Source organism: Solanum verrucosum, unplaced genomic scaffold (genome assembly GCF_900185275.1).
Source record: "Solanum verrucosum unplaced genomic scaffold, falcon-dt-bn FXZP01000022.1, whole genome shotgun sequence".
NCBI lineage: Eukaryota > Viridiplantae > Streptophyta > Magnoliopsida > Solanales > Solanaceae > Solanum > Solanum verrucosum.
In genome coordinates, this window is record NW_026020086.1 from 1,327,460 (window position 1) to 1,344,380 (window position 16,921).

Genomic DNA, 16,921 nt, shown 5'->3' on the forward strand with positions numbered 1-16,921 from the left:
AACTTACATAAACATCGCAATAAGTTTATAATTATTATTAGAGAAAAATCCAGAAATGACTCATGTTTAGGGCTAATTAGAAATTTCTAGCTATGTTCTAGGTATTAACCATTCGTAGTAAGAGGAGAGAGGCAAACGAGATTTGGGAGAGATATTAGATATAGATAATATTGACAAATACAAGTTGTATCACAAATATAGTCTGATAGATACAAATTGTATTCGATACATACATGTCTTGTATCTCTTGTATTCAATATAGAAATACATAAACACATGCTTATATAGGTTGTATTCAATACATACATGTCGATATACATATAGACAAATACAATTGTATTACTTGTATTTATTTACGGTACAAAATAACATACTGATATAAAATGATACATACATGCTGATACAAAATAATATGTTCATACAATCATTAGATGGTACAATTGTTAGTCGTATCTTTTTCTTCTTCTTTTTTCTATGTATTTATTCTTTGTATTTGACAAAATACAATTGAATGAATTGTATGATTTTGTTATGGAGTATCATACAATGAAATATAAAATACAGAGAGAGGCGAGAGAGAGAGGCGAGAGAGGGAGAGAAGAGAGCGATAGAGGAGAAAGGCAATGATAGAGGGACAGAGAGAAGAGAGGCGAGCGAAATTGAGAGAGATGCTAGAAAAGTGAAGTATAGTTAAATAAAATGTATTTTTTTAACAATACATAGTATATGATTGTTATACCATGTAAAATTTTCTTATAATTGTTAGATGTTATGTTATTTAGAGGTGACAAAATTAACCAATAAAAACATAATTCGTTTATATTTTGGAAACTTTTTGACCCGTCATTTTATTAGCTTAATCCATTTCAGCATATACTCATTTATTTGATATGTAGCTCAAATTAACCAATGAAAAATCTTGTCAAAATATTTCAAATAAACTTATTAAAAAATTTGATGTGTTAGCCATAATAAAGAAAATCATAATTTTATTAGGTACTAAAATAATAATAAAACAAGTAAAACAATTAAAACTTAGTAAAAATTATGACCCCCCCCCCCCCCCCCCCCATTTTAGTATATTTTCAATCCAAGTAATTTTTAAATGAATCAATAACTCGCCTCTCTATTAACTCATTTATTTTAATACGTCTAAATTAAGTTGAACTCATAAATTGACACTTTTTAAAGTTATCCATCTAATTAACTCATAGTATATTTATCCATCTAATTAACTCATGATATAATAATATTTCATCTTGAACTCAATCAATTTCTATACTCTTGAGCATTAAGCTACTAAATTACTCTCTTCATTCGATTTGAATTGAACTTAATTTCCTTCTAGTGAGATTTTAACCCTTTTTAAAACCAGAGGAGAGAGAGGGGGGTGTTATGTGTTATTAATTAAAGTATGGGGAATTTTTTTTTATTCGTTACTATTAACAATAATAAACAAACCAATTGTATAGTTTAATGTGAATATTTTAAAATTTTGTGTTGGACAACAACAATATTCTCGAAAAGAATTTATTAGTAATTTATTACAAGTGTGTTTTGTTGGATTTTATGTGTGGGCAATTATTACTCGAAAATGAGGTCCCCCTATATAGTGCCACCATAAATTGGTTAGTTTGACCATGTGAAAGAAAGATCGTCTACTTATGAATAAGGAATTATTTTGATTGAAAGTTTATCGGAAATAATATTTTTATTTTTAAGATAGATGTAAGGTACATATATATATATATATATATATTTTATTATTATTATTATTTATTTTGTGATATTATACTGAATTTGTTGTTAGATGTAATATTTATTTAATTTATAATATAATCGAGTTCATTTCTTGAGACTTGCCTAATATTATTTACATCTCCTATATCGTGAATGATATACTCTACATTAAAATTGAGTTTATTTTGTACGTACCTTAAAGATAGCAAGTGCAAATAAGTTGTCATAAAAAAAGAGTAATTAATGGTCATCAAAATCATTTCTTTATTTATTCTAAAGAATCATAAATTTATGCTAGCTAGCTTCATATTGGAAATTTTACGAAAAATATTTTACCAGAAACACTTATAGGAAATCACCAAAGACTGAGGTGTGTCAACATTGTTTTTAAGAATATTTTACCCGATATAAATGTATCTCTAAAATTCAACAAATTCTTATAGTATAAAACTTAGAGTCAGAATCAAATAAATATTAAATAATATAAACCCAACAAAAACATAAGAGAAAGAAAGATAAGACTTAACTCACTATTTTATTACACTTTCCTAATAAGAATACATAAGGAATATATATATATATATATATATAGAATATGATGGTCATCAATTAATGGTCAAATGAATTAAGATTCATAAGAACTGTCAATAAAAATTGAAGGCAATCCATTTCAATAAATGGACATTGACAAGCCATATTTTGACCAAAAATAATGTTGATTTTAGAGAGAATCAAAAGATATTAAGACCTATTTAATTTAATAGATATAATAATAAATAAAATGAAACGAAGCGAGTATCTTGAATTAATTGTTCTTTTTTTCTTTAATCACTTAATTAGTTTAAGTAAATACGCCATTGTTCATCTTTACTTTTTCTATATATTAAAAATAGTTGTCTAACTTTACTTGTTTAGTTTGAAATATCAAGAGCTATAAAATACCATTCCTTTTCCAACATTTAGATGACTTATTATTAATATGAGCGATAAATATTTATTATTTTTTAAAGAGTGTATCAAGTCAAACATGAACAAGTAAATATGAACCGATGAAGTATAAACACTTTAAATTTATAAAACAAAGTCCTAATATCCTAAAGTACTATTATCTATTTAAGATTTTTCTAAATATGACATTTCATCGCTATTATTTTCCTTTTTAACCACGACTATCACCCCACCATTGTCAAATATTAACTACCACACGCAAATCACAATCATCTTAGTCACAATCATCACCGTCACAATTGCCCAATCAACTATTATCACTACTAACCATCATATACTATCATTACCATCAATCACGTACATCATCAATATTTCACCACATTGTTAGCTATTACTTCATTTGCCACAATTATCAATGAAAACCATCAATTGCCACTATTCTAACTTAAGTTTTACTACAACGTCTCATTAAATTCATTGTTACGCAACGATGAAAAATTTCATTTCATAATTGATGTAATCATAACATCTCATTCTATCAAATAATCATATTTTAATCGTCAAAATGCTACCATGTGACTTATTACAACGACAAAAATATAACACCTATTTAAATATTATATTCATCAAAATAATACCGCAATCGAAGTCAGAGTAGGCAAATTGAATGTCTTGAATGGTCAACAATCCTAAGCGTTTAGCCGTCTGAATGCATACGTATCCATTGACTTCATATATTACGTTGTTGACAGCCATTTTTTACCTTACTAGCCCCCACCTTCTCCCAGATTGGTCTTATATTTGGAAAATTTACTAAAAACATCTCTAATTTTTTAACTCTAGAGACCATCTCTATATTATTATTGCCTACAAGAAACCTCAGCCGCCTTTATTAGTTTGCAGGTTTGTTTTTCTCTTCATACACAACAATCCATATTCACCGATTCTTTCTTCTGGTTTTTGTATATATGCTGAAGTCAACAGCGATCTCTGTGTTTTCAACTGCAAAATATTACAGGGTTTTGTTGTATATGAGGTAAAGTTAGTGAAAATACTAGCTTTTTGGAGAATTGGGTGTTTAGTTTTTTGAGGTTTTCTTGATCTGATTTGTGTTTTTGGGTTGTTTGGTGAAGTGGGTAAGACTAGTTTTAATGCACATATTGTAAAGATTCTAGCTTTCTGCTGAATTGGGTATTTGGGGGTTTCTTAATCTGGTTTGTTTATTTGGGTTGTTTGGTGAAGTGGGGCAAGACTAGTTTTAATGCCCATGGTGTAAAGATTCTAGCTTTTTGCTGAAGTATTTGGGGGTTTCTTGATCTGGTTTGTTTATTTGGGTTGTTTGGTGAAGTGGGGTAAGACAAGTTTTAATGCCCGTAGTGTAAAGATTCTAGCTTTTTGCTGAATTGGGTGTTTGGGTTTTTGAGGTTTTTTTGATCTGGTTTGTTTTGTTTAAGTGATTGGTTAATTGGGTATGTGATTGAATCTTCTTATCTGGTATCTTTGTAGAAGAATTGTCTATTGGGGTGTAGCTGTCTCTTAGAGCTTAGCTTGAGTTCCATGTGAAAATTGGAGTTCTGAACTGTTGAAAGACTTGGTTTTTGGGTTCTGTTCCATTGTTTAACTGAAGTCTGAAAGAATCTGGACTGTGTAGTTATTTTGATTGTTGAGTGAGGTAGTTTCCACTTTGATCCTGTTGGAACTGGAAGAATAAGTTGACTCTTCACCACATCGATTGCAGAGGTTGATGCTGCCTGATTAATGCTTATCTGAACCAAAGGTTCCTGTTTAGGGATTTGTGACTCTTGACTGGACTTCTTGACTTGACTTGGAAAGGAGGAGGCTTGGCGTGACTACTAAAGATTTTATAATGGATCCATTGTATTTTGGTTTTACGAAATGGGGCAATTATGACACTTTTTAATGAAAATGGCTGTAGTTGTGCTGTGTTTACTATTGCTGTTGCAATTCCCGCTAATTTTTGCTTCTCGGCTGCTGGGACATAAAGAAGGTTGTGGAATTTACCGAGTTGACTATTCAGATGATCTAAATCGCCAAGTATTTTATGTAAATGGCATATTAGCAGATAAAGATTTATTCTGCAAAGCCCTCAAATTTGATCATGCAGAGCATTGCGTTATCCAAAATGTTGGGTTTCAATATTGTGGATTGGACTTATTGATTGGTATGCTACAATATTGTTTTCAAATGTCTTTCCAAGAATACTCTTAAGACGTTCTTCCTAGAAATCATTTAACTTTTCTGTATTTTCCCTAATTGCATCCATTGGATATTGCTGTTTATAATTTGTGTAGTGATATACTTTGTCCACACCTTCTTGCAGATGAGTTGCATTTCAAGTCTGGAAGAAAATTTATACACAAGGTGGTCAGACAAGGATCCAACGGACACAATTTCGATGATACATCACAGAAGGCCAAGGAAAAGCATGCTGATGATATTTCAGTAACCCCGAAAAATTTGGTCATGGCAGTACCAGCATTTTTTATTCTATGCTGTGGCTTAATTTGCCCCTGTTGTCGTTCAAGGAAGAAGGAAACGGACCAATCCGCTCTTGTGAAGGACCCTAATTCAAGTGAGTTAACCGTTTCAATGTTCCTGTATTCAGTTCATAGCTTTTTACATTCTTCTGTACAGCTACTTGGTGCACAAACAAAACATGGCCATCCTTTTTGGGCCTTTCTTTCTTTATTCAAAAAACTGGCGTTTCTGATTTGAATTTAAGTACCGGCGGATGAATTTTCCAAAGACATTACTCCTATAGTATCTGTCTAGTATCTGCATATGATTAATTTTGGAATCTGTGCTGAAAGTCTGATACTTGTTGCTTTGTTTGATGTGATGGTTATTTATAATGATATTACATTTACCTTGCAGTGGACTCTACGTGCTCTTTGGAGATGAATTTTGTTCCTGAAAAAGCACCGGGTAGTCCACTACGAGTACCAGCTAGTCCACTTCGAGTGCCGCCTAGTCCCTCTAGATTTAGCATGTCTCCGAAACTCAATAGAATTGGCTCCATTCACCTCAACATGAATCAGGCTCTCAAAGCTACCCAAAATTTCTCTTCATCCCTAAAAATTGGAGAGGGAGGGTTTGGAATGGTCTACAAAGCTCAACTACCAGATGGCCAAACAGTTGCCATTAAACGCGCAAAGAAGGTAAGTTACCATTTAGTCTAGTGGTCTTGAATTTGCAAATCTTTTAGTATATGTTACGGTTCTTTGATGGTTTTTTAAGAAAACCATTTGGAACAAGCTTTCACTATTAAGGTGAAGTTGCATTAACTGATATACAATTTAAAGGAATGGGTTAATAGAGTTTACTTGCATTTTAAAGGTGATTGAAGGCCTCCCAGCATATTATTATGGACTCCTAGTTTAGTAATTCTTTGAATTGATTAGGATATTGTCTTCGCTGTTGGAAATTAGACAGCAAACGCTGCACCCAAGGGTGTGGCTTAGTTGTCAATGAAGTGGGAGGATGGATAACAATAATGTCTCAGTTTCAAATTCCAGCAGAGACAAAAAAATGTTTGGTGATTTCTTCCCATATGCCTAAGCTTTGGCAGACAGAGTGGCACAGTACCTGTACTGGTGGGGTGAAATAATGAAGATGCATGCTAGCTGGTCCCGACACCATCGTCATATTAAAAAAATAAAATAGCAAAGGCATTACAGCTGATTAATCTAGTAGTTGATGTTGTGAGGCAACGAACTTTGGCTGATATGTGCAAGTCAATAACTTAAATCAAGAAATAGAGATAAGGCTGACAGTGATAGGGCCATCATCTCCCAAGCCTTGCATATGCACTTCCCAAGCAGGAAACGCCTCATATTAATTTCCTTTCTGCAATTTACCTTCACATAATTCAGAGGGTTTTTTCTTGTCTGGTCATTTGAAATTGCTACAAGTGTAAAGAGAACAATGATCAAGGATTTGCTTTCCTCTGCCTTACCACTCGGCCATATTGCCAAAATGCTACAAATACAAAATAGATGAGAACTTTCCCGGATTTTGTAGCATGCATTTAAGGGAGTAACAAAGACCGATCTTTTCCCGGGAAAGAGAGATAAGTAAGCAGAATCTTGGACCATATAATGCATCTTCTATGAATATGCTATAGATGATAATCACCAGTTCAGAATTCAGAAATGGGTCAATAATGCATGGTTTTAGTTACAAGCTCAATTGCTAGATTAAGAGCTATTTATCACCTGCTAGATTACAAACATAATGTAGTTCTCTAATCTGAAGAATCTTGTTGGTCATAATTCTCTCAATGATTTAGGTTTTGTGAAGATAATTTGTTTATTCGACTTCTATGCTTCCTCTCTTGTAGGCAAATAACTCTCATTTGAAGACACATCTCAGTTTTTATCTATGATTATGCCTTTTTGGTTATATCAATATTATTATAGAAGGCATAGCTTCTTAAATTCTGAACATGCCTGGTAATCGCTCTACACTTTTTGAATTGTTTTTTGTGTGAAGAGGAGGAAAGGCAAAAAAAATTCAGCTATAAATTGATATAAGAGAGAATCCACGAGCTAGAAGAGAAATAGGATATAGGTGACCCCGTGGAATATTGTTGGAAAAAGACATCTTATAAAAAACTCCTGGCCCACCGTTCACTCTGTTAAGACAGAGTTAGGGCTGGCAAAATAGTATTTTTTTTAAAGAAACAATTAACCATCTAATCCGAACCATTAAATTGGGTGGGATACCAGACCATGTAAAAATGGATGAAATATGGATATTATCCACTATAAATGGATATCTAGATGGATAATATGAATATCCATAGTATCAATACCCATTTGTCGGCTTGTTATTTTTCATGAGTTCTTGCTCTCTGGGAGTCTAAGCTTATTTTGGCTTTTAGCTTGTGTTATCACCTGACTAATCTTGAAACCTAGAGTAATATGGATGTCCATATTATCCGTTTGTTAACCCATTTTTTATCCATGTTTAAATTTAGGCGGGTCAGAAAATTTTACCTATTTTTGTTCAACCCATTTTTAGATTAGATTCGCTCATATTTGATCCGACCCGTCTGTTCCACACTCCTAGCTGTTGACACATCGTTCTTATAGAGCTTGGGCAACGGGTTAAGACATGGAAGACTTGCACTAATTTTGTGTCCAAAAGTATAATGTGCGTCCGTCAGAAGCCAAAGGACCTGTGAACAGTCCTAGCTTTTTTTTTGATAAGGGAATAGTCCTAGCTTGTTCAAAAGAAGATAAACCAGATTGTGACTCTTGTGACACATGGGCAAAAGCAGATTGTGAGTCTTTTGACACATGTGCAAGTCAACATAGAAGCTGAGGCAAGAACTCCAATTTTGGGACAAATGGAAAGAGATAGGAATTACAAAGAAGAAATGCGACTTATTGTGACTTCCCAGAGTGACCATACAAACCAAAACGTTATCCGCACGACAGAGAATGGTTAAGTCGAAATGGGAAGTTAGCTTGTGGATGCTTACCATGGGTAGTTGTAGTTGTAGCTTCTTTTGCAATGTGGAATGACATTGAAATTGGAAAAACACTTGTGGATGCTTACCATGGGTAGTTGTAGTTTTTTGAAAAAGATCTTGTGGAAATTGAAGACTCGTGAGTGTAAGTTGAAGATTTGAGAACTTCAACTTGAGCCTCTATTCCACAACAACCTCAAGATCCATAGAAAAGAGAGGAACTCCAACTTTCACTATTTCAATGTGCTTATTGGTATGACGAGGATGAATGCAATATGAAATGAATGAACGAGCACATCATGAGAGGTATAAAGCTAGAAGCCTAGAACCTAGAAGGGGAGGCTTGTTCAATGCATCTTCAAACCCCATCTTTTCAACTTTTACTAGGAATTTTCTTTGTAAAGAAAGAGATGTTGGGAATGATTGGTTGATTATTGACTCAAGCATCCTGGGGTTTAAATAGTGTTTGCAAATAATCCTAAAAACATAAGAAACACAATTTCTATTTCTAACTACACACATATAATCACTCTAAACCTCTCCTTTATATATAAGGAATGCGATCTTGCCTCCTAAGTCTTAACACTTCCCTCCTCAAGTTGGAGCATTCAATATGTATGCTTAACTTGCCACAAATATATCCAACTTCATTCGATGAATGCTCCACTGAAGCAGAGGATGTTGTTGGAGTTGGCAATGAGTCAGTAGGCAAACTTTGTTTACCAGGTTGAGCTTGCAACCATAGATAAGGATGATAACTGTTGCAATCTGGGACAATCTACTCAACACCATTCAGAGTAATAGAATGAGGTGTTCAATCGCTCTTGCATTTGGTGAAGGTAGGATTCCAGTTTTTTTTTTCCTGAAACAACATAAAAATCCTTTACCATATACCGGAACCAGACTGTGATAAGAAAATGGTTCTATCCCACCAACTAAACAGTAGTTACGACAGCAAAAACTAAACTATCACATCGTTGTAGGCTGCTCCGATTGATGGGTACTACCTGCCACTGAGACTGCTCACTAGGAGTGTTGTGTGACAGTGGGCTGTGACGCTGAGTCGTCTCGGGGCCAGCCAGTACCCATAAATCGAAGCAAACCTACAACAATGTGCTATTTTAGTTTTCCCTGTTGTAACTATTGTTTTTTGGTGTGGTATAACTGTTTTCTTATCAGTCCATTTCCTATATATGGCGGAGAATTTTTATATTGTTTTTTTTTTTAAGAAGGAAGAAAGATTGGTACCATAATGGTCCCCGGAGAGATGAATGATGCTTGAACGAGGAGATGAGCACTGATATTGAGAGGGGAACGACACTGAAAGGATGAACAAAAGGAAAATCATCGGTAAGGCAAGCGACACACCTTGGCTAGCACCACATACCGATAGCTGAAGCTATTTGAGTCTGTACCAAGATCTTTAATGCTCTTGTACCATGTAACGAAGGAAGAAAATAAGATATGTTGGGAATGAATTTCTTGATTATTCCCTCAAGCATGTTGGATTTTAAATAATGTTTACATTTTACAAGTAACCCTAAAAATGAAAGGAAAGTAATCTTGAAGAGGAAAGGAAAGTAATTCTTTTATATATGGTTACACAATTATAAGGATTCCAAACATCCAAACATTTCCTCTATATGTAAGGGAAGTATCAGGAATGTGATCTAAGCCATATCAGGAATGTGATTTTCATTTATCAACTACTTCAAGGATATAGTGATAAAACTAATGAATCTAACACTAACAATTGATCAATGACAAATATGCAGAGCTTAGGGTGGTGCACATGCCTTAACAAACTTCAAATGACCAATTTTCTCGCGATGCCTATGTGGCACCTATGCCATGGCACAGACATGTAGTGATGCGGCACCTCTGCAATGCAAGTGGTGACTCGCACACTGTTGCCAGCTGCTGCATATGCTTTTTGCACTTCTCCCACGCGACACTATGCGACATTGATTCTTCCTTGCTCATTTTAATCCTTTTAGCTCCCAATTCAAAATGTGCCTAAGACATCAAAACAAACCAACATAAGCTCAAATACAATGAATTAAGATCAAAGGCCCGATTAAAGTATTAAGTACTAGCGGGGAAATGATATGAAATTTAGATATTTGTGCCAAATATTAAATCACTTCTGTAGGAGGAAAGATTGGCTTTTCTTTCTTGTTCCTTTATTTTAGCTATTAATATCTAGTTTTATCTGAGAGAAAAAACTTCAACATTCTAATATCTGAATATTTTACAGGAGCATTTTGATGCTTTGAGCAATGAATTTAGAAGTGAAGTTGAGCTTTTGGCAAAAATTGAGCACCGAAACTTAGTTAGGCTTCTTGGTTTTGTTGATAAGGGAAATGAACGCCTCATCATTACGGAATATGTAGCTAATGGTACACTACGTGAACATCTAGATGGTATGGCATTTCTTAAACTTAGTTCACTAACCACAACTTCCATTCTGGTAAAAATGTGGAGACAATAATTTTGAGTTCTCTGGCAGGTGGACGTGGAAAAATCTTAGATTTCAATCAGCGACTTGAAATTGCAATTGACATTGGTCATGGTCTAACTTACCTCCATTTATATGCTGGTACGTTACTGTTCATCGCAAATTATTCTCTTTTCTTAGTTTGCAATGGTTTATTGGTGCTTGAAACTCCTGTACTGATCAATAAATAAAGATGATGAAATGGGAAAAGATGATAGATTTGTTTAGTCGAGATCTTTCCATTCTTAGCTTTCAAGATGGATAAGTATAGTTCTTTATCAAAAAAAAAAAGATGGATAAGTATAGTTTCCAAAGCCTTATTTTTTATCCGGTAACTTCTATGTGTTGAGCTTCGAAATTTCATAATCCATTCTTTTAAACCAGGATTCAAATGTTTTGATCAGAGTCTGTGCTGTTTTTAGTTTTGGTCCTCCGGTCTAGTTTGATCATTTAGATTTGACGCAATCCTATTTTTGTTTTCCACAGAAAAGCAAATTATCCATAGAGATGTCAAGTCATCAAACATTCTCCTGACAGAGAGCATGCGTGCCAAAGTTGCAGATTTTGGATTTGCTAGGCTTGGAGGCTCAGACGCTGATAAAACACACGTTTCAACCCAAGTGAAAGGCACAGTTGGTTACCTTGACCCTGAGTACATGAAAACATATCAACTCACACCAAAAAGTGATGTCTACTCATTTGGGGTATTGTTATTAGAAGTCCTAACGGGTCGTCGTCCTGTGGAGCTTAGAAGACCTCCTGATGAGAGGGTGACACTTAGATGGGTAAGCTCTTTTTCCCCGTTAAGTTAATTTGGGTAAATCTTGTTTTGTTGGCTCTACCGATCATCTCTGTTAATAGTTAATTAACTGCACTATTAACTTATTTCTGTTAGATGTGCTAATTGTGTCTACGGTACTCTGTTACTTTCTCCGGTATCTTTCCTTGAATCTTGCAAAAATGAATTAACTTTTGAAGGATCAGACATACATCTTTCCTCGGATCTTCCAAAAATGAATAACTTTGAAGGATCGGACAATTTAGGCATTTAGAGAATGAGAGAATAAAACAGAAACTTATCCCTATGTTAGCTTATCGGGTACAAATATGATGTGCATATGCAGGTTTTTAGGAAGTACAAGGAAGGTAGCGTATTGGAGATGTTGGACCCTCAAATGAAGGAAACCGTAAATGGGGAGATACTAGTGAAAATGTTTGATTTAGCCATTCAGTGTGCAGCACCTACACGAAAAGATCGTCCAGATATGAAGATCGTTGGGGAGCAGCTTTGGGCAATTAGAATGGATTATTTGAGTAACGGAAGGAGACAGTAATGTACTTTGCATATACAGTACTGTCTTCCGGCGATGACAGCCGGAAATTCGAGAGCGAGCGGTCCATCTAAGTTTATTTCTCCTAGAAAAGGAAAAAGATGCAAAAATATGCTCAATCTTCCACTTATTGTTTGTATTTTGTTGTATATGTGAGCAGTTATAAGGTACTTCTTTTCTTGATGTTGATTCATTGAGCTACAAGTGAGTAATAGGAAAAGACACCTTTTTGTTTTTTATGATAGATGAAAAATTCCCGATTGCCCGTGGCACGCGGTTTGAAATATTGTGGATAATTAACCCGCCCCTCTACCCTTCTTTACTTAAATATCAGCTTCTTATTTGTGGTAAGAGTCTGAACCTGTGATGTGTGTCTGTTACACGCGAAAAAATGTCGTTGAAACAGTATAACCATGCTTTTATTGCAAATGTGACAATAAATAGGATATCATTTAAGGGTAAAGAGTTCGCTTGTTATATTGTTCACATTCATTCAATAGCTGCTTGCTGGTGTCCTTTTAATATGAAATTCCATAGCACAAAGTTGAATTGGAAGCTACGCTATAAATTATAAGCTACTTTTTGATCCTCTTTAAATGAAAGTATTTATTTCCTTTTATCGATGTATCAATTTTCAAATGTACTTGCCTCAGGGCTTAACAAGTAAACATCATTCGATGTCTGCTTGTTCTTCCCTCTTCAATTTCCAATAACCAACATGATCTTGATCTATTATTTGTTCAATTTGATCGATTTGATACTTAGTTGATTCTTTTATCTTTTCACTGATACCTAATTGATAACGAACCTGAATGACTTTTTTAGGGCTAATTCAAACAATTTTGGTTGAAGCAATTCTTTTGTTCGTCCCCAACTAATCTAACCTCCTGAAATATATAACATTCTTGATCCTTTCTTTTACTAGAGAAGGCCGGAGTCATAAATGGGTTGTCTCCTCACTGATGTCGATACAATCGAGAGTACTTTCCCTCATTTATCCTTATATGGAAAATTTTATTACATTTTCAATTTATTATTGTGAAATAGTTTAGATGTGGAACTTTGCTATAACTATGGAAAATGTAATTCTTAAATCATATTATTATTATGAAGTAGTTTAGATGTGGAACTTTACTATAACTATGGAAAATGTAATTCTTAAATCATCAAAAGGAGCAGTATAATTAGTGAGAACTAGGATCCACACCTTGTCGACAAAATAGTGCATTTGAGCCCTCTTTTTCCATATTTTTAAATGTCGTTGGAGATTACAAGATTGTAAATCGAATTCAATAGTATTATAAAACTATTCACCAACTTGGAATGGCATTATGGATCAAACTGCCCAATATTAGAAGGGACAAATTGTGTTCTATTAAGAAACAAAAAGTTTTTAGAACTAGAATTGGTGGGGTGAGCCAGGCCAAGGCAGTAGTGCAATACCAAGGCGACTCTCGAAGGTCTTGATAGCAAGCTATCGTGATGGACCTTTCCCCTAAAAAAATAGAGTTAATATCGTGTGAGTCAATGACTCACATATCAGATATTAAACTGATAAGAACAGATACTACACTTGATCTTAGCCAAAAGGCCGAGAAAGGTATGATTTTCCATGAGTTATGCCGCGCTATTTTATATGTCACTTGTTAATTAAAATCTCTCTTTCTAGGCAGTGTGGTAACTTATTATACATTTCTCTCCAAAAACAAATGCTAAAAATGTCTTCTTTTTTCGATGTGCATTCACTAATCTCTTCAAGCTGATCTGAAACATTTCATACAAAATACGATTCGTCATACAGATTTCTGGGATAAAACTGGCAAATTAGAAGGACTCTAAGAAGTCCATCTATCAAAATTAAGGCCATTGAAACAAAGTTTTCGAGTTATTTTTTTATTCCTCGTCGAAGGATTTTCTTCATTTATTCAACATTTCCTCCCTTGAGTCTATGCATTTAGTGTATTTGTGTAAGTTTGTCCCTTTATCCCTTGCTTTGTATTTGAACTTTTTGCTTGATCAAAATTAGTTTGACAATTCTGGCATCTAAGCCTTCTTTTTTTCTTTTAATCCGTCATTCTTTCCTGTTATAAATGTTGTGTAGTGTTAGTTGTTCATTAAACAAAAAAGCTCAATTTTTTAAATTTAAATCACACATATGACCAACTTTTCGTGTGTCTCGATAATAAAACCAAAGAAAAGAAGAAACAAAGATCAGTATATGAAAAGGAAAAAAGAAAAGAAAAGAATACGTAAGGTTTCAAGAATTGATCAATATAATTTGAATTACTTTTAACAACATTAGTACTTAGTGCAATCTGTAGGAAAAAAAAAGATACTTTATTGTCCACAAGATCATATTCAGATATAGCAATTTCATCTGCAGGCAATAATGTAAGACAAACCAAACCTTCCTCCACTTCTACAAATGTGCTTGAAGGCAACAATTCTAAATCCGCATTTGTAAAATGTGTAACAATCGTTGGAGCATCAATTGTGACATTCTAAGATTCGTAACATAGACGAAAAAGTCTTTGATGGATCATCCTTCCTAGTAGCACTAATTGAATCTGCCAGTGTTGATTCCATATTCAACATTGGATAGATATAGCATGAAGCACCAGTGGTCTAGTGGTAGAATACTACCCTACCACAGTACAGACCTCGGTTCGATTCCCGGCTGGTGCATCGTTTGAGTGCTGTGAAGATAATTGCACAAATGTGTGAGAGCTTTGGGTCTTCACCATGTCTGATATTGACGACAAAATAGTGCATCTGAGCCTCTCTTTTTCCATATTGTTTTCTTTCTAAAAAAGTTTTGGCTTGGGGAAGGTGATTACAAGATTGGAATCGAATCCTATAAGATTATTATATATAGGATCATAGTTCAAGGCGACTCTTGAAGGTCCCAATAGCAAGCTACCGTGGTGGACCTTTAGAGTTAATATCGTGTGAGTCAATGACTCATATATCAAATATTAAACTGATAAGAACATATACTATACTTGATCTTAGCCAAAAGGCCGAGAAAGGTATGCTTTTTGATGTGTTATGCCACGCTATTTTATGTCATGTTGATACATAAAATCTGTCTTTCCAGCCAATGTGGGACTAGAAGAGCTTCTCTGCTATTTAAGATCGTGATGATATCAGTATACTTCCATTTTTTCCTAAAAAAATATTAATTAAAAATCTTGATTGATGAAACTTATGATTAAGGGAGCAGGAATCATTTGTCTGATGGATCTCACAAAATCGTGAATTGAAAAACCTACATGAGGACCCATTTGGTAGAAGGTGATGAAGAGTTGTTGGACTCAACCTCTTCTGTTTCTCTTGTTGATGCTGGTGAAAAGGATTCAACTACTAAATCGACTTTCACAAGTTTAAGTGAATCACCTTACTGGAAATTTAGATATATTAGAGATATAATTAGAAGCTCAGACTTGATAATGGAAGAATTTATGTTGAGTGAGACTCAGTGTATTATTGTTCTTAATCTTTTTGACTAGTTGGAGAATCAAAAGGCTCGAACTAATAAAAATGCAGAAGAGCAGCTCAAGATTAGGAGAAGAGTATTGTTTCATTCGGTGGTCGAATGTCTGGAATTCAGATGTAGACAGAGTTTTGGCTGAGGTTTTGAACCTTGAGCAAAATGGACCACATAGGTCAAAAGGAAGGAGTGGTTGTCCACTTTGCCCAAACTTCAAAACCTCTACCAAAACTTTGTTTACATATGAATTCCAGAGATTATAGTCCATAGATATTAGTAACTCTAATAAAACTCAAATAAAAATCAATTCAATACTAGTGTTAACTAGAAGTGAAAGAACATTCTTGTAATTTATAACAATTTCAAAATAAATAACATAAATACACAATTTTTCAAAGTAAAAAAAAGTAGTATTAGAAGAAGAAATAAATAAATATACTTTGAAGAATAGATTAGATATATTGGGTTTGTTTATTATAATTAATATACTTTTAATGTAAATAAGTAATAGTTACAATTAAATAGCGACTAATGTTTTAATTGTGGAAACTTCTACTGTCACGACCCAAAAATGGACGTGATGGAACTCGTCTTAACCCACCAAGACAAGTCAGCCTAAAACTCAACCATTACAATAAAATGCGGAAATTTTTATAATAAACTCAAATATACCCCCAAAATCTGGTTGTCACGTGTACAAGCCTCTAAAGTATTACAATTGAATCAAAAGAAAAATACAAGTCTCATATGACATTGTTTCTAGAGTAGAACAAGATCATAAACAGGAGTAAGAAGGATCGCTGAGAAGACAAACAACTACCTCACAAATCTCCCAGAAGCCTTGGAAAAGAAGAGAATGACAAGTACCACAAAAATCCAGGCTCGTAACCTACAAAAATTTGTAGAAGCAAGGGGTGAGTACCAAACCACACGGTACTCAGCAAGTAAACCTCTAAACACGAGCTAAGGGGATAGAATACAAGTACTCCTTACACCCCAACCGAACCTTCACAACTACAATCTGTATAAAACCAGCCCAACCTAACAGTTCACAATTTACAAGCACATATCTCAACAACGACATTCTAACAATCATATATTCTCAACAACAAGTTCATCAATTACCACCTCCACAACTACAACCTGCTTAGTACCAGCCCAACATAACAGTTCAAAGTTTACAAAACACATAGCTCAACACAACACTCTAACAATTTCATATCCTCAACAACAACATTAGTTTCATATCCTCAACATAGAAAGGCACTCACAAGATCAACAACACACAAGATCAAGTTCACCAATAATAAAGAAGTGCAATGCAATGTCAAGTATAGTGATGCATGTCTGACCTAATGATACACACCCGCTGTCTCTCAGTCCGGGACCCATGGGGGACATATCTGTCCATGCATCCATCG

General features: G+C 34.3%; 1 protein-coding gene, 1 non-coding gene and 1 pseudogene across 2 annotated transcripts; 1 reads left to right on the forward strand and 2 right to left on the reverse strand.

The window, feature by feature from the left end:
- The first annotated feature begins 3,299 nt into the window (after positions 1 to 3,299).
- Positions 3,300 to 12,248, forward strand: LOC125824344 (calmodulin-binding receptor-like cytoplasmic kinase 3). The gene is made up of 8 exons (XM_049503708.1): positions 3,300 to 3,591; positions 4,195 to 4,870; positions 5,030 to 5,281; positions 5,584 to 5,867; positions 10,440 to 10,605; positions 10,692 to 10,781; positions 11,166 to 11,464; positions 11,804 to 12,248. The coding sequence occupies exons 2-8, from the start codon at positions 4,609 to 4,611 to the stop codon at positions 12,011 to 12,013; spliced, it is 1,563 nt and encodes a 520-aa protein (XP_049359665.1). The 5' UTR covers positions 3,300 to 3,591; positions 4,195 to 4,608; the 3' UTR covers positions 12,014 to 12,248.
- A 1,170-nt stretch (positions 12,249 to 13,418) lies between these two features.
- LOC125824703 (U2 spliceosomal RNA) lies at positions 13,419 to 13,614 on the reverse strand. Its single transcript, XR_007442783.1, has one exon. It is a non-coding gene; the product is annotated as a U2 spliceosomal RNA (small nuclear RNA).
- Positions 13,615 to 14,876: 1,262 nt separating this feature from the next.
- On the reverse strand, positions 14,877 to 15,043 carry LOC125824725 (U2 spliceosomal RNA; annotated as a pseudogene).
- Positions 15,044 to 16,921: the final 1,878 nt, after the last annotated feature.

Coding starts and splice junctions, on each gene's coding strand:
- LOC125824344 (XM_049503708.1), top strand. CDS start 4,609: ATGAAAATGGCTGTAGTTGTGCTGTGTTTACTATTGCTGTTGCAATTC. Junction 5,868..10,439: donor CCATTAAACGCGCAAAGAAG/GTAAGTTACCAT, acceptor AATATTTTACAG/GAGCATTTTGATGCTTTGAG. Junction 10,606..10,691: donor ACTACGTGAACATCTAGATG/GTATGGCATTTC, acceptor GTTCTCTGGCAG/GTGGACGTGGAAAAATCTTA.